Source organism: Lonchura striata, chromosome 2 (genome assembly GCF_046129695.1).
Source record: "Lonchura striata isolate bLonStr1 chromosome 2, bLonStr1.mat, whole genome shotgun sequence".
Taxonomy (NCBI): domain Eukaryota; kingdom Metazoa; phylum Chordata; class Aves; order Passeriformes; family Estrildidae; genus Lonchura; species Lonchura striata.
In genome coordinates, this window is record NC_134604.1 from 77,441,785 (window position 1) to 77,467,123 (window position 25,339).

Below are 25,339 nucleotides of genomic sequence, written 5' to 3' on the forward strand. Positions count from 1 at the left end.
TGTATTTTTTTGAACTATGACATCAGTCCTAATTTGTATACTGCTACTTGTAAATACATGTTTTTAGGAAGGTATGTTTTCAGTCTGTGTATTACTTTCTACTGCCAAAAGGACTTGATGTGTTAGTAGGTTTTTGTAGTAGTCATCTTCTGTCTCCAGGTTCAGAATTTGCCCCTCTTCTGCTGAAATAATTCTGCTGAAGACCTGTCTCACAGTGGTGTTCTGTGGTTTAGTTGTGGGGTTTTTTTAGCTTCAGGAATTCAGGTTGGGTTTTTTTTAATAATTTGGAGGGCAGAAGATGATCATGTTGAACTGTTTCTTCTGGGTGATTTTATCAGATGCTTTTCATATCCCTCTAACCCCACAAAGCAAAAAATTCTTAACTGGTCTGAGTGTTTTTCAGTCTTCAGTTAAATCCAGGCTCTCCATCTCAGTGCTTAAAGAAGGCATCTGCTCTGCTCTGACAGTCTCAGATGCAGTTAGGTTCTTGGTAGCTGACATGTATGTCACTCCCTACAATGCCTGGAAGAGAGAAGAATGAGTCACCTTCTGCTGGGTTAAGGCTGCTGCAGTCCACTGTCAAAGTCCAAGTGATAATGTGGAGTGAGTTCTCCCATTGCTTTCTTCCGTTTGGGTGTAGCTTTAGGTTTGGAGGGAGGGGAGTGGTTGTTGTCGCTGTGGTATCAGTTAAATCTGTTCAATCTGCTTGGATTCCTTAACAGATGAGCTCCTCATGATGCATGGAGGCATTGGAGGTAGGAGAGGTTGGTTTCATTATTGTACCAAATGTGCAGGATGTAAGCAGGCACTCCTGGCATCAATCTTCTGAACATGCAGTGCTCTGGAACAGATGCCTTTTTAAATATATTTTTCCCCGATGCCAACCTTCTCTTTTTATGCATTTCATTTATAAATAAATGAGACCCAGGCCTTACAAGAGAAAAACACTAAGCTATTTTGGGTAATTTTCTTTGGAAACAGGCTTTGTTCTAAGGTGTATGATACTGTTGCAGCAAACCACTCAAACTACCAAGTCATATATGCAGAATCTTTTCTCTTGAGAAACAGGCTTGGCTGCGGGTCAAAACACTTAAAAAGAATGGGAGAGGAATGGAAGTCAGTATGTCACCATGAAGCAACAGCTGACCTTTCCTGAAATATTATGGTCACCTGGACTAGGGGAGTCTTTTGGTGATCATTAACTATATGGGATATCCATTTTGCATTTTTGCAGTGACTTCCTTATCTAAAGAGAATTAACTGTCCTGAGAAATCCCTGAGTATCAGTCCTGGTACCTTTCTTTATCTTCTACATACAATCTTTTTCTGTTGTTTCCTTGGGATTTGTGAATTTGCCTTCTTGTGTTTGTACTTACCTTCATATTGGTACATCTTCAACAAAAAGATTGAAGAATATTTTCTAAACCTGTCTTGCAACTGAGTGGTTAGAATAGTCTTCTGGGAAAAGCAGATGTGAAACTCCTATGACTAAAGGAGGTGCGGTGCAGGTCTGTCACCTCATTGATCGGATTATAATCGGTGTACTATGTTAAATGTGAGAAACAGCATTGACACCATTTGCTTTTATTCCCAGGGCTTTCTGTGGAAGTGATATCTGTTGTGGATTTGTTGAATATCTTACTATTGTGTTAGTAGACTCAGTAAGCAGTGTTAAGTGAATTAGGTCTCTTGAGGGACTTAACTGCTTGCAGAAGTCTGCAGAGACCATCACTGTGTGGCACTGTTTTGGTACCAGTATGGCTCACTTGGGCAGCTCTAGGCCTTCAGACAGATACCTTGTTTTGACAAAAACTTTGGGTGGGTGCAGCTTTTCAAGAAATTTAGTGAGGAGGGAGAAGTTTTGTGGAGAAGTCTCCTGGTCATGGGCCTCTAAATGCTTCTGGAGTCCCAGTATGTTTATCTACCTCAGTTTTGCTTTCAGACCCAGAAATATTTGCCATCAGAATGAGTAAATCTCTCTACCTCCTTTTTCACATCAGTTTCATTCTGCATGTTTCGAGTAGCGAGTTTCTGAATGCCTTTGTATGACTTTTTTAGTATAGAATATGGAGACTTAATGATCCACAGCACAAACTTAACAAGCCTTGTACTTCAGATGCCTTCCTTCTCTAGAAGGGGTTCTATGCACAGCTTATATTATATTTGTGATTATAAATTTTTACTTGGAGTAGAATCTGCTTAGAGGTCTATCCACATACAAATAGTTGTCTGAGGAATGATGGACTCTTTCCTAGAAAGACACTGGAGAAGAAGATCCTACCAGGATAGCCTGTCAAGAGTCCATAGAGTTTTAATGTTAAGTATCAAACAGGAAGAAACTCGATTATTTTGCCTTCATTAGCTATCTCTTCTGTCTGTCTCTTAGTTTGGTTGTCTGCAGCGTCACTTAACATTAGAAGCTGCAGATGCTTAGCATCTCTTTTCATGCCACCTTTTTCCCTACTAGTTGGTATAGGTTGGCCATGTGAGAGAATCAATAGCCTTGTGCTCCTTGACCCTTACTGTTCTAGAAAATTTAGGCATGATGACACATTCTAGAATTTCACTCAATCCAGATATTTACAAAATTCATTATAACTGGGGAGAAGCCAGGCTGCCTGCTGTGTGTGTGTGGCTATTGTTTTGATGGGAGTGGGGTTCAAGTCCTTTAAAGATAAAATAATGAATCAGCTGATAATTTTGCCTAGACTGCATGAATGAGTCTTTAATAGTCTCACCTTTAGTCTGTCACCATACACAATGTAGTTGTTCCATCTGGGATTTTGTAACTTCTGTTACTTAACAAAGCATCGCTATCTTATTATGTAGTTGTTGCAAATTTGTGAGTCTGTTGGACTATCTAGCAGTTTGTAGTCAAACTTCTTGTAATTCTTTTATTTCTAATGCTCTCTTGTAACCAGATCACTTAGCAACCAAAATCAGATACTTGCTACCCATCAGATGTGTCTGTTAACAACTGTTGGCAAGGAATGCTGTTCCTATTACCACTCTGAGTTCCAGATTTTACATTGTGGGAATGGTCCTGCTCCCACAAGGCCTTTTGCCCCAGATTCTGCACTGACCATGTAATTGGAAGACTTGCTCCTCATCTGGATGAAGGGAATTTTCAGGAGCCATAATGAGCAGATGGAGGCCTTTGACAACCTCCTGATGCATGGGAGCTTCTGTTCCTTTCATCTTTTTGATTTACACTGTTAGTTACACCTGTAATTGCCAAGAGCTCAGCTACTGGGCTGTAGTGATGGTTTGCAGACAGGACATGGGAATATTTAACAGGAAGCAGGGCCCTTTCTCAAGGGTAGGAAGTGACGGGTGCTTGCAGATGATATGAACCCTCCATCACAAGACTAAAATGTAGCAGGCATGTTCAAAGGGCCTATATCTCTAAAATTATATCACAAGAAGCTGAAGATAAACATCATGGTAGCTTGATGGTGGAAAGGTAGTTTATCCAGATTGCTTCATGTTAGGTACTTTAGTAACTCTTTGAACAAATCCATGTGATTCAGGTTTTACCTACCAGAGTTTACAATGTAACTGTTACGAACAGGAAAACAAAATATATAGAAATCTATTATCAGAGTACTTGAACTTAAAATGTCCAAATTGCTCTGTAACATAAGGAAGCGGGAAGGATGAATTGCAGGGCTTACTAATGTCTCCCTAGGCTTGATAAGGACACATTGGAGAAAAATAAACAACCCTATGTTTACAAAGTTTTCACCTCTGGAAAGAATTGCTGCGTTGTAGACTTTACAGAGGAAAGAAGTATGATTTTTGATAAAAGAAAATATTTTCTTTCCATGGCAACTCAAGAACTTGGTCATTCAATATAATTGCTGCAATTTATTGCAGGATATTGCCTTTTCTATTTTTTTCTCACAAACTATATTTGGCAAAAAATACACACACAAAAAAAAGAGAAAAGCATCCTTTTTTAAATGAGATGAGTCTATTCAAGAAAGAAAGCAAATAACCTAAAGGTGTGAAAGTGCATAACTTGGTGCATGTTGAATTTTCCTTCAGATGGTTTTTAATCAGAAGTAGTGACTGCCATCGTGGTAGCTTCATCTGCTAGAGGGGGACAATGGTAAGCTCAGCCTTGGATGAAAGCTGAGAAGGCACACCTTGAAAAGTCCATCATTACTCTAAAATTAAGCAATTGTATTGCCTTTCTAGCTGGGATAATTAGTCTGGTAATTGAAGTTTACATTCTTTTCCAAGAAATGATCAAAACGCTTGCTTTGAAAGCCTTTGTCTGTCAGCAAGAAATGTGGTTAGATTAAAAGGACTGGGAACAGTCTAGGCTTCACACCTCCGCACACACCTTCAGATTAATTGGAATGGCCTTTCTGAATAGGACAACTTAATGTGGAAAAAAATAATTAACTATTTTCAGGAAATTCTAGTTACCAATTAGTGATTCAATGAAGAAGGTGCAATGGACACTGGGGTGTGTATGGTACTTCTAAACGTTACCTCTTTCTTAAAAGAAAACCTTATTTTTCAAATATTTCAGTAATTTTCAAAAGTTTTCTTACTGTTACTTTAGAGGGTTAAGTATACAAATTACCATCCTTTTTGTACCTAAAATGTGGCAAATAGGCATGAAAATATTGGGGTAATATTTTGTTTCTTAGAATAGAATTAAGTACATGTGGTTTTTTTAAATTAAGTTTGCTCAGAAAGAGAGACAGCTAAAATGTATGTACAACATACACACAAATATGTGCATATATGTACATGAGAGGTTTTCAGTCTTTTAGCCATCTGGGGTCAAGACTCGGGATAAAAGGAAAAATAATTAATTAATTCTATCAGGTTCTGCAATCATCATCTGTTTAAAAAAAATTAAAATAGGCTTTGTGTACATGTGAAAATTTTTTCACAGAATTGCTTCTGAAAAATTTGTTTAAACCAGTGTAAAGCCACACTGTTTGTCTCATACCTGATTTGAGCAATATGAAAATTGGTATCCATGCGGGAATTTGCAGTATTTTAAAGAAGTTTCTTAGGTTGACCTGGCTTGTGTTTTCTCCCTCTGGAAAAAAAAAATTGTCAGTAACAGACGTAGGCACTGATTTCATCCTGTTTCACTCTTTCACACACTTGTGCATGGGTTGCTTTTTCTGTCAGCAAGTGAGGCCCGTCCTCCCCATCCCTGGGTGACACCGGCCATTGGCCAGCACACGGCCGCCGACAGAACGCCAGCGCGGAGCTGCTCTGCTGCCCAAGGGATGCTAGCAGCCGGAGCCCTGGGCTCTGACCCTGGCACTGCTGACACAGCTTTGGCACGGCCAAGGTGCCCACATCCCCAGAGATGCAGCGGCGTGCTGGTGGTGGAGTCCAGGCGCCAGCCTTGCTGGTAGGGTTAACAGGTACAAGATAAAACAGTCTGCAGGCTTGACTGGCTGCCACAGAGCGTCTCCGTGAGCAATGAAATGGCCATCAGGCAGGTTAGTAAAACTCTTCTGGGAAAGAGGAGCTTTTTATAACCTAGAGTAGACCCAAGGAAATTAACATTTTTATAGTAGTTAAAATATAAATAGCTTGATATCTGAGATGATGAGTATATTTAAGTTCATCATTCTAGATGGCTTAATTTTGATAGTTAATAAAATATTAGATTTGGGATATTCATACACACATCTATGTATGTGAGAAAAAGTAAAATATGTAGATTTTATTGTTTTACTAGGTACCCTGTACTTAATGTCATATTATAAACAAGTTCTTACTAAGAAATGTCTGGATATTCAAATGGATTATACTCACAACACTGATTCAGAATGAAGTAGTCTGTTATTTTTCTTTAATTGGTACCCATTTTATTGTAGAAAGAATGAAAAAATCTCCTAAGAAAATTATTTCTGAAGTTTATGCTCAAGATAGAAGGGAGGTTATCAATAAATTGTTCTCTATATTTATCTTTATTCCACTTAAAGGTAGCATGTTGGGAGGCAGTATTTTGTATTTGAAGATGAGCCAGATTTTTTTTAATAAGAACAAACAAGTAACAATCAAAATTTCCTGACAATTCTGAAGCTCTTATTTTGGTCTGTTCATCTTTAGATATGGAAACAGTTTCACTTAACAAGATTATATACACTTTTTTGAATACAATTTCTGGAGATAGAAAGCTGAGGTGTTGAAGATGGAGCTGATTTCTTAAACCTGTGGAGAATAAAACCTTTCTGGTGCTCTGTTTATTCTAACTTTCCAATTATTTATAGTAGGCATATGGTAATTAGATAAATTGTTCTGTAAGATAAGGGCCACCAACTTTCTGAAGTCATGGCAGAATGGTTTTGCTTACCAAGTTGAAAATAAAATGTTCTGGTAGAAACTTAGCAGGAGCGAAGAGGCTTTCAGAGCATCTGCTCATGATACTAGTCAAGGCCTTGGATTTTTACTTTGGTAGAGGAGGGTTTGACTATGGTCAAAAGGAACTGAAATAAGAATACTATTTCTGCAGTAGAAGAGAAAAGCATTTATGCTGTTTTGTCCTGAATTGGTTCACTGTATCCATGTGGTCACTTGTTTACTTGCTTAGAGTTTCTGTAAAGTAGTCCATCTCTTAAAAAATATCCAGAGTTGCATCCTAATTGTGCCACTGTGAGGAAGATCTGTCTCAACAGAGTGTTTTTTGCAATTTTTTTTTATGTGCATTGTAGGATGTTTTTATTAGCTTGAAGGACATTAAGCTGTATTCTTCTTTAGTTTCTAGGGCAACGAAAGTCTCTGGTTTGAACTAAACACACAAATTCTTTTCAGGCTGTGCAGTATCATAAAAACTGTGGTATCTACCTGCCTTAGCTTCTACTTAGAGACTGATGAAAGGGCAGAAGTTCAGGCCAGGTTATTTGCCAATTAGCCCTCTTATTTTTTTTTTCTTAAGTTTTAGTGACCTGCAGCTAGGTTCATTGCAAGCAGTCAAATTATTTAAAAAGCAAATAAATAAAAGCCTCTGTGGAACTGCAGTTTGTATCAGTATGTAATGCTCAATTCTACAGACTAGATTATGGCAGTCCAATTATCAGTAGTAAGTTTTATGACCAAGGGTTGCATTTTAGGGGCCAGATCTGGGTGGTGCCAAAAGTCAGGAGCACGGACTTTTTGGAGTGAAAGGTTCTTACCTCAAAATGGAAGAGAAACTGTTTCTTTCCCTGTGGTTCTGACTGGACAGGACAACATGATTGTTCATGAATTCTAATCTTTTGGAAGTGGGTGATGCTGCTAAGAAGGTTTTCAATCAACTGTTAGACCTCTTCTTGAAGACTGTAAAAGTGTAATTTTAATGACCTAGAGAAAATCCTATTGGAATAGTTGAAACAAGTTTTGCAGTGGAAATTTTATCAGTGATTATAAATTGGTTAAAGTAATATAAGAGTGTGTTGGCTTTGAAGAGTGAACTAATACTCTAAAGAACTATAGTCTTTTTACAGTCTTATAGTCTGGCTCTTTTAAAATACATATGAATTTCACTAGTTTTACTTTATGTATCCGTGAAAAATTTTCACTTTTATAGGTTAAATAAACAAGGATAAAGAGTTTGAAGTTGTCCTTAACATATGCTTGAGCTTTAGTTAATTCTGCAAAGTCTAGTTAGTTCATTTTACTTTCAAAATTCTAAGATATCTGTCTATCTTGAGGCCTGCAAATATGATTATCACTTCCTCTACATAAATGAATAGTTATAAATAACTTTGTCATTTGTTTCTCAGCCCATTTTCTATGTAAACAAGCATTATGCAACTCAGTTGTCCACTTGTCTCATCTTCCTCCATTACCTGCCAGTAAGTTTTGAATTCTGCAGCACAGTTAAGCTAAATTAAACATTAGGACAAGTTCCCAAAGAGATAATGGAAAGCCTGTCCTTGGAAGTTTTCATGACTGAGCTCTGCATGGCCCCGAGGAAGCTGGTTGAGATTTCCTGGCTGACCTTGTTCTGAGCAGGGGGTTGGACTGGAGACTTCCCAAGGTCCCTTCCTGTCCAGATCAACATCTGGAACAAATTAGAAATTTAAATAATGATTAAGTTCTGTTAGAATTGTTGGTGGAAAAGACACACTGTCACTGCTATAGTTATGGAAGAAACTGGCGCATGCTTAAGCCTATTTATGGACTAGAGAATGGTGAGGGGAAGAGTTGTAAGCAGAAGGAAAAACTAGAGCTTTAGATAGCAGCATTGATAGGCTCTGTAAGAAACTAGACCTACCATTGTATTCATAAATTACTTTACAGATTCTGCGCTTTATACAGAGTCTGATGCCGTTTCAGCTTTTCCAGGAGGATTGTTAACAGTATTTTATTGCAAAGATATTTTTTTAAGCTAGCTACTGGCATAAACTTTGATATGTCTGAATTGGTAGAAATCTCTTCAGTCTCTTTCTTTCTCCTCTCTCACCTCTGTCCCTGCTTGCTTGTACAAGAAGTTTACAGTATGTTTTGAAATATTACACTAGTTTATCTAAACATTTGCACATCAAGATATGCTTCTGAGAGAAATTTCTTGTGACAAAGCATGTGTTGATAGATAAATAGTAATGCATTTTAGGGTCACTGTTGTTTGAACACAGCAATGTAGTAACTGTAAACTATAAAAAAATTGGAATCCATAGATTTATATGATGTGCAAGAGGCTCACATTGCTTTTAATAGATATCTGCATTTTTCATTGCCTTTGTAAAGGCACCTATTCAGTCCCACATCACCAGAATGGGCAGGTTTTATGACCTTGTAGAGTTTTGTATAGAGGAACAAGGAAGAGGAGAAATCCCTCAATGTCAGCATATGTTTTAAGATATTGTGAGCCTTTGCAGTTTCTGCTCAAGTCAGTGGTGTTGAAGTGAGGTAACAACCTTGACTTTGACCCCAAAGCTGGTGTTCTTGCTTCAAGGCACACCTAATCCATTAGCTTTATTCTTTTTGTTGACAGATTTGATGTCGGCAGAGAATCTGCCTTAATGTTCCTTATACTTGTAAAGAAATCCCAAAATTTTGTGGTGTTACATAGCTTACTGCTGATAATAGCTGGGATGCAGGATACTTCTTCAGTTGAAGAGCAAGCAAAACTGCTGCTGCATGCTTCAAGATGTTCAGATTGCCTCCATCACTAAGGATGGAAGATCTCACAAGTGTTTATGTGCCATAGGCAATAGAGGTTAAAGCTGACAACTCTTTTCTTCAGATGGAGAGCAGAGGTACAGAGTTCAAGGGACTTGCTAGAAATTGCACAGGTGGTCTGTTCCAGGGTGTGAAACTGAACCCACATCTCTTAAATCACATGTCAGCATTCCTCTTGCTTGATGCTTAATGTTTTTGCTCTAAGACATTGAGGATAAAATTTAATTATAAGTGGTTATGTCTGAAAGAAGTTGTCATTTAAAAAAAATTTCTTCTTTTTTTGAGACTTCAGTATACAAATAAAAGATAGATGGTAGTCTCTTTAATTTTAGAATCTTCTATATGTTGCACATTTGGTAGGTACTGAAAGCCTTGACATATCCAGTCATGCTCATTGTATTGGAATAAACATTAGTATATTAGCATGGATATGGCTTAAAAATATTCACGGTAAGAAAACTAATGTGGTTATTAAGAGTAATTTTCAATTATGGATGCAAAGCTTAAATATTGAAATGTGGGACATAATTTTTAAGATGTTGAGCTATTCCTGCAGCTAGTAGCAGTAATTAAAAAAAAAAAAGAATAGGTGCTCAGCTTTAATGTCTTGAAATTTTTTAAGCAAGAACTTTTTTTGTATTTAAGCAACTATAACATGCCTCATAATCTGTTAGTAGTTTTCTTGACAAGTAGACTTCTTTCTTTATGAACTGAGTAGAGAGACAGGAGCTAGATAAAATTGGTGCAGCTGTGAGAATCTCAGATTGGTAGAACATCCTGATTTTCTTGTTGCTTTTAGAAACAAGGGAATTAGTAACAATGGAAGCAGGTAAAATATTTACCTTTATTTATTTGTGCTTATTGTTTCTTAAGCTAAACCAAGGAGCAGAAAATTCCCATTTGAAAATTCCAGTGTTTCTGAGTTGCTAAATGTGCCAGGCTTTTCAGGATTTCAACAAGATGATGTTGATGCTCAGTTGTGTAAGATGAGGATTTTGATTGGCATAGAGAGGGAACTCGAGGATTAAAATCTTGTTTGGATATGCTCCCAGCAAACCTGTTGCTAAGAAGGTAGATTTTATATATCCCTTAGAGTCTTTTCAGTCTTGATAATAGACTTCAGTGTTAGCTATGAATTTTAATGATCAATACTAGGGAGAAGTGTCCTTTTTAAGGTGAGAAATAACCTCTTGTTTGTGAAGACTTTTGAGCATCTGAAATGGCAGTAGATGAGAACTCTGAAGCTAGTTGTGTGATTGGCTCCTTGTCTCCCCAGCACTCAGAAAGCTGTTTCCTTCACCTGTGCCAGAGGCTTACTTCAAAGGGAGCAGACAGTGTCATGGGACATAGTTTAAACATTCATGGAATTCTGCAAGCTTAATGAGAAAATATCCCCCTAACATCTTAATGATCAAGGATTTTTTAGGACTTACTTTAGTGACTAGCAAACCCTTAAGACATGTTGATAGACCTTTGAATTTTCAGATGCTCTTGACATTTAATCTTAAAAAGCTGTAGGGAGAGCCAAAAGTAGACTCTATCTGCAGTGACTTGCAGAAGTTGACTGAAAACATGGAAGGAGTTTATTGTTATTCTGGTTTTCCTATGAAATCTTAGTGGCAGAAAATCCTCTGTAGATAAGAATTTTCCTCTGAAGTGAATGGAAATGTCCTGTAAGGATATTTGGTGTCCTTCATACAGACATGATGTGCATCATCCTGTTACATCTGTTGCAACAGGGGAATGTAGGTTTACTGCATGGCCTTTGAGTATGTGTGCTGGGTTGGACCATCCATGGTTCTTGTCCCTTGGAAGGTCTCAGCTGTAAGCTGCCTAGGAATAATGTGTGCAAGTGCTTTGGTTGCAAAGTGCTTATTTTGAGAATTGGGAAGTAGATATTTATAGTGCTTCTGTATACTGTGGTTGGTTGTTGTTTCTTGGGCTTTTGCTTGGAACGATTTCCTCTTATTTCTTACAAGCACAGCACCAATGGTGAGCCAAACTGGCAAGTGAAGCCAGCTCTAACACCCACAGAACTGAATTGTCTTTGAAGTATTTTGTTTAAGCTGATGGCATTATTTCCAGAAAGTTTCATGTACAAGAACAAAGTTTCAGAAGCCTCCTCAAAAGTGATATGGTGTGGTGTTATTTATTATTCTAATATTATCCTCCCAAGTTGTTTTACAATTATTATTTAATTTGCTGTCCTATGAGTAAGTACAATTATCATGACTTTATATACCTCAATCTATCCATCTGAAGAGTTTGTTTTCCCAAAGGCTATGTAAGGAGTTCATGTCAAAGCCTAGAATAAAATGTTAGATCCCAGTCCTGCAATTAGGCCATACACTGTACTTTATAGCAAACTGATTCATGACTCAGCCACCTAATTGCAGTGGGACTTCCAATAAGCTCCTTAACATCTACTCATTTATAAAAATTATTTTAAGACTATTTTTTTAGTTGGGAGTTATTGCTTAAGAAATTAAATCACTACACAATATAACTTACAAAACTGAATATTAAATGCAATTAATTAGTAAACTGGAATGACTTGTTTGCAGCAGAATCGCGGGAGTTTTACAGCTGTTCTGTATGGTTTTGCCTGAGAAGCTGTAATAATTTCCATTAGAGGGAAAAGTGCTCAAACTTTGCAGAAACCTATCTTTGTTTAGATTTGAGTATCTCACTGATACATTTATATATGTATACAGGTATTGACACATCTTTATTGCTGCCTATTTGCAGGAGTCCATGGAAACATAATTCAGCACAATGACCCCTAATAGTTGCAGTTTTTAAAGCTACCAAAATACAAAGAATAGGGTTTTGGTAAAAGTGAGATGTCTCTTCTGTGTCTTAAGGTAGTAATAGCTTCAAAAGTGTGTATGGTTTTTTTTGGGTTTGTTTTTTGTTTTTTTTTTTTCCTGCTGCTTTGGTTCAAGAACTGATTGATTCAAGAAAGGGTTAAGATGGTTTTCTCCTTGAAAATTCTTTGGGTTTTGCTTCCATTCATCCTCGTGTTTGACAGGCTCAGAATCAGGTTGGCGGACACTTGGTGCCTTTTCTTATCCTCCATAGCTGATGTGAGTTTTAGCTATGAAGGATTCTGCCTTAAATATCCAAGTGATTACATGAAAGGGATTAGAAAAATTCTATATAGTTACACTGGAATATGCTCTTCCTCTAGGTGAGGAAGCAGCTTGTTCAAGTTAAGACAGATTTTACTGAAGGCGATCAAAGTTTGCAAGTTACATTACAAAAGGATATTTAGTTATATTTGGTGTGAATTTGTAAATAACCTAATAGATTTAACTGTCATTTATGGTACTTATTTCATATTACCCATAATTCTTTTGCTGCATATTTTGGCAGGATTCATACCACAAATTTTTTGTAAGTCTAAAAGGAAGAACAATTATTATTGACTTTTTGATATTATTTGCATCATTTGCAACACTAATATCTTTAGCCCTTAAAAATTTCCTTTTTGAAATACTACCAAAAGTGACAGAAATGCATTTTAAAAAAAGGAGAAAGATGCCCTGTGTGTAGAAGTTAATTAAGGAGATTTAGTACTGGAGACTCCTTTTGATTATTAATAATAGTTATCCCATATAGATACCTTTTGTGTTTCAGTGGTCCCAGTTTTTATCATATAAAGCTATAATCATGCATCTTTCCAAAAACTTCACCAGGACTAAAACTTGTTATAAAAAATAGTCTTTAAGAATACATGGTATTGTCTTGGTTTTATTACACAGAATGATTTGGCTGAAAATATTTGTCTAATATGAAGCTTAGGAAAAAATCTTTTAAAAGAGACACCACTTCCAGCATGTGAATTAGAAAATGGGAACCTGCTTGTACTTTTTTCTCTTCTGAATACTACAACTCACACACACACACACACAGAGTGGAGGGGTACTGGGCAATCTCTACCACTGCTTAAAGGAATCAGGTCAGTTTATTAGCCTTGGTGTATGTTTGGGAATTTTGTTTTGAAATTCTTTCTGTTTCAGTCTTCATTTTTATCATATTTTCACTGCACATCATCTTTGGTTTTATCTTTATCCAATGACAGTTCGAACCAGAAATCCGAGAAGTACCTTGTAAAAGAAGTCAGGTACTGCCCATGGTTTTTTGGGTGTGATTGGAGGTGGAAAAGCTGTGAGGAAAAAGTCTCTGGAGATTCTCATACCATTCACCTTGAAGCTTTCTAAATGTTCTAAGCTATTATTCAAAGTGTACATGATAATATAAACAGAAATGTGGATTATATGTGTACTGTGTGAGGTAAGATAAAATATAGAAATATTTATTGCTGTGTGACATATAAGGCTGTGTGGTCAGTGGTGTATAACTGGACCACATAAAACATTTGATGTTTGTGTATTTATTGATTTCATGTGGCTGTAGTGTCCATTCTTAGGAAAACTGAGCAGATTTACTGTGGGCTATTGGTCCCAGGTGTTCATTAAAGATGTGTAACAGGGTGAGTTTTAGCACTGACTTTATCTAGAACAGGGAAATCATTCTGATTGTCTTTTACGGGGCAATGACTGTACCTTGCCAGTAGTGGAAACCATAGATATGGTGGCATTTGACTCTGTACTGGTGTCTTTCATATGGCTCCAAATGCCTGCAGTCCTGCTACCTCTTCAAGACTCACTGTTGCTCAGTATCTGTCACATTGGAGCTAAAGAAAATGAGATCATTTAAACAGTGAAGTGCCTTTTTCTTTAATCACATTCTGCAAACATGTGTAATTGGTCTTGCAAAAATTTGTTCCTGAAGAGGTCTTAAAAAGTCAAGCCTTCCCTGCTGCATTTGAGAGCGTTTCTTACAGGCTCTGCTGTATTTGCCCCAGAATACATACTGTGCTGCTTTGATACTGACAAAAGTAGCAGCAGTTTTTATTTTCAGGTGGCCCTCATGCTTTTCATTAAGAATGATCAGTGCTGCTCAAAGCTTTTCAGTCATACTGAGAAAATTGGATTTTCCTGCTCCAGAAATGAGCAGAACTGTGCCACTTTTCCATTGCTAAGGGAACAGGCAAGGGAGAGGCAGTTGGGCTGCAGATATCATTTCCCCACATCTGAGAAACTGCCCTTCCCTTGGCGAGCCTGTGCTACTGCACACCACCTGAGTGGTGGGTGTCCAACATCTGTCTGGCCAAAGCTCTTGAGTATCAAGTGGAGTCTCCAGATGCAGCCAGAAGTTACCTCCAGTGAGATCAGCAGCTGTAGTAAAGAGAGTATTGAGCCTGGGATCTCCCCTGTACTCATTAGAAAAGAAATTGCCCAGGATACGAAGTGAGGCAGGAAATTCTGGCAGTGGTGAAAGGTGAAGGGTGTTGAGCTAGCTTGAACTTCAGAGCTTGTAGAGTTTGATCTAGTCAAGAGCTAGATTTTTCATGAAGTGTTACCAGAACTCAAAACTGGAAAGTGTGAAGGCCCATAGGGCTCTGAATGAAGACATACAGTTCATCATCCTCTTGGTACTTGAGGAATAGGATAAACAGAAGTCTGGTCTGACTCCTCTACTCAGCTTGGGTCTGGCAGGACTGATGCTGAGTTGGAGCACTGAAGTCCAACTCATACCAGAGCCAGTTTTCTGCTCAGTACCCGTGGACTGTTTTTCCATTATTTGCTGTTTTCTAGGTAGTAGACACTGACTTTTCTATGTAGAAAGATAAATTGTGTGTATTTATTATAGACAAGCATAAGTATATATAAAAATCTAAAATATATGTTACATAGAATATGTATATATATAAAATGTATTTTCTCTGTAAAATTAACTACTCAAAATCTAGGTAGTAAAGGGATATATTCTACAAGAGCAACTTTATTTTTGGTAAGAAGACATAATGAGAGCTTTGCAGTAACACTTTCTTACACATTTCAGTATTGTAAAATTATTGGTTATTGGGTGAATCTGAATTATAAGGCTATTGACTGTAGGATCTCATTTTAGGTAGTGAAGGTAGGTAGTGAATCAGGTAAATGCAACAGGAAAAGCAATACAGAAAAATGCTTCTATGAGTTCCACCTAATAGTTCCTAGATGATCCTGTGCAAATAAATTATATTAGGCTTTTCATATCTTTTCTGTCAGTTCATCAGTTCTTTCTGTTCTTCAGTATGAAACATCAGGGTTTCCACTGCTCCATTTCCCAGGTGCTGAGTACTCATAGCATACAGACTCTCAGATATTTAGTTGCTTGGCTTTTCTAGGGTTCCTAAACCTTTTAAGCACTTGAGTTTTTTAGTGGAACTTACTATAAGTCTGCAACAAGTGTGCATGAGTTTCCTTATATGTTTCTCAACAAATTGGAGTGGTCTTACAAAACTCAGAGAAGGGGTCTTGTGTTTTAATTCTGGCTCATCTATTTCTTCACTGGGCATTTCTCAAGCACGTGCTTTGAATTTCTCCGTTTTACCAGAAGGGAAGCCAGTGGAGAGCGAGAGGAAGTTCAGGGCCCTGAAAAATCAAGAAATGCAGTGAAGGGGTACCCGAGTCCATCTCCACTGTAGGATTTTTTTAATGCTGTATAGCAAATACAATAGGACACATGCATCTGAACAATAAAGATAAGACAGCAATTCAGTATTTCTTTTTATCTGTTGAATGTTATCCATCTTATGTAATTAAATACTATGCTATCTTGTGTTTAAATGCAGGAGGACAGATTTCAAGATGTTTGTGTGTATTTTGGTACTTAATTAATGGCAGCTTAGCTCTTGCAAGACTTTGAGAGATATCATTGTGCTAAACACTTATCCACGGAGTAAGAAATGGATTGTGTCTCTTCAGACGGTAAATGAAGGCAGGAAAAATGGTAAAAGTGAGGGGAATTCTCTGCATTTATTGATGACAGCCCTGGACTGTGACATTCCCCTAGTAAGCAAAGAAGCAAAACAAAGTTTAGAATTTCAGCTACATCTTATGACAGAGTTGGACAAATTTTTGCTGCTAGTCTGGGGATGTAAGAGTTGCTGATGTGGTTTGCAACATTATTGGTCTTTTATCCTTTGGGACTCTGGGGGAGCCCACTGTCCCTGCAGCAGAGGCAGCGGGAGCACACAGGGTACCTGTTCCAGTGCAGAGTGGTGACAGACAGGGAAACAGGTTGTTTCCCTCAACCGGATGAGGCAGATGCACCAGCACTGCTCTGCTGCCTTGCCTAGCAGGCAGAGGGGATGCGTGGGAGGGATGAAGGTGGCTTTAGGAGGGTGTCATCTTCAGCTGCTGCAGGTGTCAGCTGCGTCTTTTGTCCACAGTTCAGTCTTACTCCACTGATTTGACTCAAAGCAATGCTACTAAGAAAATATGAAGGAGCAAATCAGGTTTAAGTTAAGAAGGTACCATCCTGTTTCTCTTAGGTCTCTAGGTTTGAGTGCTAAAAAGTCATAATTTGTTTTCCTCTCAGTCCTAGTTGCTTTCCTGAGAAAACTTGTGTAAGAGTAGTTTGGAAATAGGCCCAGTGTTTTCTTCTCTCTTTTCTTTTCTGTGGCAATATGTAAATTTGAAACCTGATGGAACATTAGTTTTATGTCTGAAGAAAGGTTTATGAATGTGACGATAGAAAAAAAAAAATGGCAGGCATTTCAACTTTGTCAAAAATTTGGCAAGGATCCCTTCACAAGGAGGTGCAAAGTAACAAATTCCTTCATAGCTACATGATCTGTTGTGCTGTCCAAGTTGATTATGAAGCAGAGCTGTGATAGTATTCCCTGAAACTTAATTGTGATTTTTTTATTTGTCTCTTTGACTTGTTTAACTGGCATAATGACGTGAATGCTGCAAGGGAGAGATACACATTCTGTATTATCTAATATGTGTTTTTATGTAACAGTACTTATGTGTGTATGCAGTACTTGAAGTGGACCACATTTCCTGAAATTTGGAATTAATTTACTGGCCCTTTGGTTGTGTCTCATTTATTGCTACTCAGTGAGTTCTGTGTATATTGACCAAAGGTAAATACACTGTTGAAAGGGAGAATGTTAAATCATTATTCCAACTAGCAGATACAAAATACCTGTTCAGGGAGAAGGAGGGTGTAATGTTGAAGGGAGGGTTTGATGTCCATCCTGTTCTTACAGATGGAGATTGCAAACAGATAAAATAGTATTATAATCCTCCTTTTTGTAGTGTGAAAGTATTCCTGGCATGTTTCCTGGAGGGAAGGAAAATTCAGAGGAGGAAGATTTTTGTAGAATTCTGAAAGCTCTGAGGGGAACAAGATGTGCAACAAATTGCTAGAATGTAAAATACACATTTTTTCAAATGTAAAATTTTAAGATCATTCAAATGTCTCTTTAGTGTTGGGCCTGTACTGTTTGCAAATAGATTTTTTTTTTTTTTTTTTTTACTTTTAAGAATGTTGCCATTTAAAAAAATTAATTATTACTGTTGTTTTTGTTTTTAAACTGTAGGTATGAGAAGGTGCCAGTAATTCTGGTTGGTAATAAAGTGGACCTGGAAAGTGAGAGAGAAGTATCATTGAGTGAAGGCAGAGCCTTAGCTGAAGAATGGGGCTGCCCCTTTATGGAGACCTCTGCTAAAAGTAAAACAATGGTGGATGAGCTCTTTGCGGAAATTGTTAGACAAATGAACTATGCAGCACAGCCAGACAAAGATGATCCATGCTGTTCTGCATGTAATATACAATAGCATTAAAAATGACCTAACCTGGACTTAATTTGCAGAAATTTTGTAAGGTGGTAAAACTGTCTACTTCACTTCCTGGTTTGTGGGTCACTTGAAATACATCTGTAGTGAAGTAGCAACAATAACTCAGAGCTGAGCATTGAAAGTCAATCACTGACTCTGAATATAATTGGGTTAAATGACCACATCTCACCCGGTTTTCCCCTTTGAGCACCTGCAATTTTATGGCACAGTCAGTTGATCTACAGGGTCATTCCAGTCGAACGTACGTGTGTTGTCATGTCAGACAGCAACAACAGCAACTATTTCCGAAGAGGACAGAATCCTTTTGGAAACGGAGACGAAAGCAGTGGAGAGGATATCTCTGAAGATCTTTCACAACAAGCATAAGCATGAAAAGGAGAGCCAAGTCTTTTGGTGTCTGATTACCACGCTTCAGAATGGACACTATCACATGTGGCTGAGTTTGTTCAGTCAGATATGTTGATTTCACCAGAACTTCTGACAGTGTTGGAGGAAAAGGCTACCAGAGACCCATATAGTTTGGATTCTTTTCAAAATCAGTGCTATTATTTCTACACTTTATCCCACGTCTTGAAATAGAAAACATTGTATCAGTGTGTGCAATGAGAGGCAAGATCTGGAAACAAGTGAACGGGTGAAGAAACAGTCTAGCATTGGAATGTTTTAAATCTTTCATTTTGCTGCTCAAAAATGGAGGATCGCTTCAGGTTTTGGTCTACAAAAAGCCAAACAAACCCTCTGTTTACAAAGCAGGAAGCATCTTTATTTTCACTTTACTGAACCAGGAGGAAGCAACTGTGATGAAAAAAAAAATTGCTGAGCCTTACTAACAAGGAACACTTTAATAGATTAACAAGTACCATCTTGTAAGGAAAATTAAGCCATGTTTCATCCATATGTTCCCTTCTGCAGAAACCTCGTGGGACAGTATGAACATCCTGCATTTTTAAGTTTGTTAAAGACAACAGTTTTTCTTGCCTTTAAGGGCTACATTCTCTGGTGTGATCCCAAACTAACATTTGAAAATCCAGTTTGCTATTTAATAGCTTTAATGTTGAAAACTTAAATTGAATAACCATGTGAAATCATTTGGTTCAGAGGTGAAATAGTTACGGTTGTAATTCCTTAGGTGAGTGTGGAAATGGCTCTTTAATTGCCTGACACACTATTCAAAGGTTGCCCCAATTATTGGAGTGTTTAATGGTGGGAGCAAATATTTTATTTGGAAAGGATGCTCGAGCTCTGACTTGCTAGTTTCATAGCAGTGAAGTATTTATCATTTGCATGACTAATGGCACAGAAATACCTATCTCAAAATCTTACAATCAAAGTATAGAAAAGTTTTCAATCGCAATGTTTAGATTTTAAATGCTGGAGAGATTGTCTTGAGCTGGATCTTTTATAGGTAAAATTGGCCATAAAAATACAGTCACTGAGCCTGTGGTCTAAATAACACCATGCGTTTATTAGTTTTTAAATCTTGTGCAGTAACAGTGTAGTTCCTTGTGTTTAAATGAGTGAAAATAGGGGTGCTGGGCTGTGTGTGTGTGTTGAGTGTGTATGTGTGTGTGTATATGGCCCTTAGAAATGCTGTAATTGGAGTTAGGTTCGAGAGTTTTGCCTCCATCTGCAGAACTTCCTAAAAGCGCTCTCATCTGCCACAAAGAACACTGGAGTAGAAAACACTTTGCAGATTTCCATACATAAATATCCTTAACATTTGAATTATAGTTCACTGGATGATAACTAAAGAAAATCATATTCACGGAGGAGAACTGGCCAACTCTGCCCTTAATCTTTCAAGACCTTTCCACAAGCAGTGTGACAAAGGGCATTAGATGTCACAGAGCATTAAGCCTTACTAGAACATAAATGTAGCCCATTTCCCATCTACTTTGCAGAGCTTTTGTTTCTGTACTTTGTTCTCTTAGGGAGATAGGCACACCGTTTATTCCTGGCATCTGAATGCCCATTTTGGGTGCTCTGAATCGCCCTCCTAGAGGCACCTACCTCTTTCCATTGACTGTATAGCAAACTTAGGCTTTTAACTTTAGTCCTCCAAGTCACAGAACTCACATGCCTAAACTAGATGGTATGAATGTTCTCTTACCACCCCCTGCCTGCCCATTGTGTCAGCTGCCATGCTTAAACAAGATGTGAGATGTTGGATTGATGATATTTCAGGATTTCAAATGTCATGATTGGGAAACAGTTAATCAAGCAGCACAATCCATCCATAAAACAGCTTGTCAGTGTGAGATCCACTGTGTAAACACTCAAAAAAAGAAAAACCACAAAAAAAAAATTAAAGCCAAATTTCAAATTAAGTTGGAAGTGCATGTTATGCAAGGTTATTTAGAGAGATGTTAAAAAGTCTTACCTGACAGATTGTTCATCAACCAAGAAAATGGCATGGAGTAGAGTATGAACAACCTAACAGGAAGTTCATGATATAAAGCAAATGGGCTTGAAATAGAGGAAGAATTGCACAGTAAATTTGTAACAGAAATATTAAAGAAAATATCTCCAAGTTTTGTTTCTTCATTACACTCTTATATTTTCAAAAGCATAGGCCATATGTAAGCTACCATGCAACTTGGCTGGGGGAGCAAAGCAAGTGTTGTTTTTTATTGTATAGTCCTGAGGAAGTAGTTATGCACTATTTGTATTTCCACTAATGTGAATATAGTGGAGCTTGAATCAATGACAGTTGCACTCAACAGATTTTTTCAAGTTATAGGGGTAGCAGAAAGGGAGGTAGGTGAGCCACACAGCAGCTGCATGGCCACCCTGCAGGAATCACTGGTCTTGGGTTACTGTTTCATTTGTACCCTGATAGGATTACCAATTATAGTATTTGAAAGTTTCTTATAACATGCCTTAAAATATTATGATTTGTTCCAAAGACCCACTTTTCCTTTGGCTGTTCTTGTAGAGCTTTGTACTTTTCTACAAAGACAGCATTTCTCCAGTTTCGTTTCTTTTTTATATAAAGTTGCAACTTTTATTCTTTTAAGCTATGATAGTGAGAGCAACTGTTTCCTCTTTCCCTTAAAAATACACACAAAAATGATTCAAAGCAAACAAAACAGAATCAGATCAAGAGTATTAAATATAACTTGCATTGGATTTTGTTTGAGTTTTTTCTGTTGTGCCCATCCCCCTGCCCACCCCTTCAGAGCATCAAGAAATTTGGTGACATTTTCTGTTCTGATTCTAGCCTCTCCCTAACCCCAGTGCTACAGTTGCCATTACTTTTCTGTGGGAAAACTACTGGTATTTGCTTTCCTGTATAGAATGTTACCTAAAGATGTCAGCCATTTGGTTGGGGGGTTTTGTGCATGTTTGTTTTTAAATTTTTTTTTTTTTTTTTTTTTTGCCAGTGTGCCATTAAAGCACTGGTTAGGCTTTAATTGTGAAACTCCGCAACAAAAGCAAATGTTTGACAACTGCAGGAGGCTTTTATCTGCATTGTTGTGCATCTGTTAATTCTTGATCAGGGTTTGAAGAAAGACTGAAGTGGGTTCTGGAGTCAGACTTGTCTAATACTGTTGATTTGGAGTTTCCTGGGGTGAATTAATGTATTTCACAGTTAATTGTTGAGCTCTAATACAACTGGCAACTTAAAATGGGGCAACAGTTTGTTTTGTAACAATGTCAGTTGTTTAAACCTTGATGTATCAAATAAAACAAGAATTGTACATAGAACTCAATGCAAACTCAGCAGTTGTATTTGGAGTTAAATTATTTTAACAAATAAATTTATTTAATGAAATCTTCCTTGCATTTTCTCTGTAGTCCATTTTGATTTGATTAAAAACTTCATCCAGAGCTGATGAGGGTGTCCAGTAATTTGAAACAACATTGTCAATTATATTCAGTTCAAGAAAATATTTCTTGCCAAAATGCTCTTCTGGTACAAATTAAGTAGCAATAAGTAAAAATCAAATATAATTTCTTTTGGATGGATGGATGTTGTGATCTAAATTATGAGCTTGATAATGAACAATAGCAGTGGAGGGGGGTTTTCTGTTCGCTTTTCTTAGTGGGATACACACTGACAACAATGAGTAATACTCAGTATTTGACAAGATACAGCTTTTGCTATGGCAAGAGAATGGTGCTTATTGTAAATATATAATAAAATGTTCCATATATAAAAAAAAATGACCACATGAAAAATTGTTCAATATACGATATAGTTAATATGCAGAGCTACTTTTATAGCACTGAGACTGCAAAGGGTTAAAGAACGATTGTTTGTTATATCAGCTGTTCAATTGATGAGTGTTTTGAAGGCTTTCAGCACCACACAAAAGGAGTTAGTGTTAAAAGAACTTCAAATACAATTATTGTTGCAGAGATTTGTAAATGAACAGTTGAGCTAATGCTAACAGGATTATTCTAGCTAATTGGCACTGATCAGCAGTTGCATTTTAGTCATGCCAGTATCACTAAAATACCCTATTTTCAGTAATGATGGGTGCTTGGTATTCTCTTGTTTTCATGCTATGCATGCCTTAAGGAGCAAGAAGCCTGAGACTGGCACATCTTAAATGCTTTCAATTCTATGGATCATATAGAAGGCTGACACATGCTGCTAATTGCATGTTTTTGATTTGCCCATTCATTCTGTAAATCAGTTCCAAGGGAACTTGTGCTGATGGGTTCTTCCAGTTCCATTTGCTCAGTAATATCCTTTTGTTTTGGAAGAAGATACCTATAGAGAGACAACACTAATTCATTGGGCTGTTCTGAGCAGTTAAAAAAATGCCAATGTGTGACATGCTCTTTTCAATTAACTGAACAGCTAGAAAACTTTGAAATGTTCAAATGCTTTCTCTGTCTCTCTGCACCCTTCCCCCCTCTGCTTTTTTTCTTTCTAGCTACTGCAGGAAGTTTATTACTCTGTAGAATATTTTGGTTGGATATAATATTTTGTTGCCAGTCTTCCACAGATATCAGTCTAACTGGATCACCAACCTTTGGTCAATATTTTTTGTTGTTTGACCAGGTAATCACTGGACTAAGTCTTCTATCCCAATTACCTCCAGTACTATTGTGTCCTTGCTGTTTACTTTGTGCTTTATTCCATATCAAACATTATCTATTTTTCTGAGCGTGGGAAGAATGATTCTGAAATTGCTGGAAACTATGCTTATTGCTCTGTCTGGCCCATAGCAGTGCAGTCATCTCTTCCTTTGGCAGGCACCCTCTTGGTCATTCTCATTTAAGGAAGAAATTTCCATCTTCCAATGACTGTTTGAATGCACTAGTGTCCTACTGAGCTGTCTTAAACATAATTCCTGTTTTGCCATAAAACTTGCAGGAAGAACTTTTCTTTTGATTTTTTTGCTAATTGCAGTCAGACATTTAGAATTGCAGGTTTCTTCATAGGGAGGTCAGTTAATAGATCTGAATTTTGACTCCAATTGTTTAGGGTTTCAGTTGTCTGATGGGCAACACGTTTTTCTTCTCACATTGGAAGTAAAAAGTACTGAGTTAGGAGTAATAGGCTCATAAAATGATTCAGATAGAAAGGGAAGTTTAAAGTTCATTTAGCTCCAATCACCGTGCTATGGGCAGGGATGCCATCCACTAGACCAGATTGCTCAAAGCTTGGCCTAGAACACTTCCAGAGATAGGGCATCCTGTGCAGCCCGTTCCAGTGCCTCGCCACTCTCATAGTAAAAAAATTTCTTCATTAGAATCTGAATCTGCCCTTTTTCAGTTTTAAGCTATTCCCCCTTGTCCTGTCACTACAGGCTTTTGTCAAAGGTCCCTCTCCAGCTCTCTTGCAAACCCCTTTTAGGTACTGGAAGACTGCCAGAAGGCTCCCTGGAACCTTCTCTTCTCCAGGCTGTGGGTTGCATTTACAGGCTGGATTGCAAGTGGGAGGAAGAAAACGCCGTGTTGATGTGAGCCAGGCACTGTGCAATACTGGAGTTGCTAACAGCACATCTTCATTCCACTCTGCTGGAACAGTTTTTCTGTGTACTTTCAAGCACATGCTTTGTGGTCTGACTGGAATATGAAATAGTCTGTGGGACGCTGAGAATTTATTTCAAGTTCTTCTGACCACGTATGTAGACAACCAGACAGCCATGTAGGAGTCTCACTGAAGAATGGAACTGTGAGATGCTTAGCTGGCACAAGTGGAGGAGAATGGGGTAGATCTAGGTTAAAGAGGTAAGTTTATAAACCTGAGAGACTGCTGAGGAAAAATATGTAGGTAGACTGTCTTATGTTGAATGGTAGAAATATGAGTATTAAGATTAAGGATATTCTTGCACAAAAGTGCTTATTAGGTAGATCAGAGAACTGGATCTGAAGTTCTACAGATCCAAGACATTGGATTGCAATTCAAGACATTTCATTGCAATAAATTTAAAGCTGCTTCTTGAGATGTTTTATGGAAAGATTCTGATTTTTTTTCTTACTTTAAAATCCTTGTACAGTTTAATAAGCAAAAGACATTATCTTCAAATGTCATCCCCAAATACTTGAGACATGGCACCTTAGCTTTCGAGTTGAACACAGCTTAGGAAAACAAAACATGCTTTCATCCTATAGCCAAGAATATACTCTAGATCACAGCTCTTGCGGTTATTACATAGGCTTCTTCTTACTATTCACCCTTCATTCTTGCAGATGAAGTAATCAAACAGAATAGAGGTTGCCTGGCACTTTCCAGTATGACACAAGGTGATAGTTTTTTTCTGCTTTCCAAACTAATTAGTAGAGGTCCAGTTTTTTCAGGATGATCTCTCTGTCCCAGATTTGGGGGTGGTTGTTTGTTCTCTATTTTTTAATGGTTCCATTGTTTCCAAGGATAAAACAATGGAAGATGCACCATTCTGCATGTGCTAAATTCTTGAAAATATTCTATCAAAACCTGGCACCATTCTGGTTTGAACCACTGGGAAATGGCCCAGAACACCACAATATTGGTACATGGGTCTAAACTTGGCCAAATTATAAGCCTCTGAAAAAGTGATTTGCCTGCTATAAGGAGGGATAAATGTCTGCATCCGGACAATTCAACTGGGTTGGGTATGCTTTCTGCTCTTTGTATTTAATATATAGTAACTGCTGGGTGCAAGGCACAGTCCTTGTCTGTACACACTGGCTTAGAGCTGAGAAATAGAGTGGGAAAGAGTAGGATGAGATTTCAGCAGGGAGGATTTCCAACTGTAGATCTTAATGCTTCTTGTTTAAGGAATAGAAATCAGCTTTGCTGGCAGTGAAGCCATCTAGGAACAGATTCAGAGGCAGACTTCATTAACACCAGTAGCAGAGGACTAGTTTGAACACAGAAGCTTCATAACCTGCCTGATGGCATGTTGCCAACAGAGAGACACAAAAACTTTCCAAAAGTGCTAGTGTGATTTTGCCTATAAGTCCTTGCCTAAGTAAGGCAAAAATAAGTTAACCTTTATAAAATTTGTGGTGTGGGATTTTAAATACAGGAACACATAATTGATTAACAT

At 37.7% G+C, this 25,339-nt stretch overlaps 1 protein-coding gene across 1 annotated transcript in view; it reads left to right on the top strand.

The window, feature by feature from the left end:
- RAP2A (RAP2A, member of RAS oncogene family) overlaps positions 1-21,624 on the top strand; it is a 30,572-nt gene extending 8,948 nt beyond the window's left edge. Inside the window, exon 2 of the mRNA XM_021530290.3 lies at positions 17,591-21,624. Within this exon, the coding sequence (XP_021385965.1) occupies positions 17,591-17,828 (238 nt within the window). The 3' untranslated portion in view covers positions 17,829-21,624. The remainder of the gene's footprint in view (positions 1-17,590) is intronic.
- Positions 21,625-25,339: the final 3,715 nt, after the last annotated feature.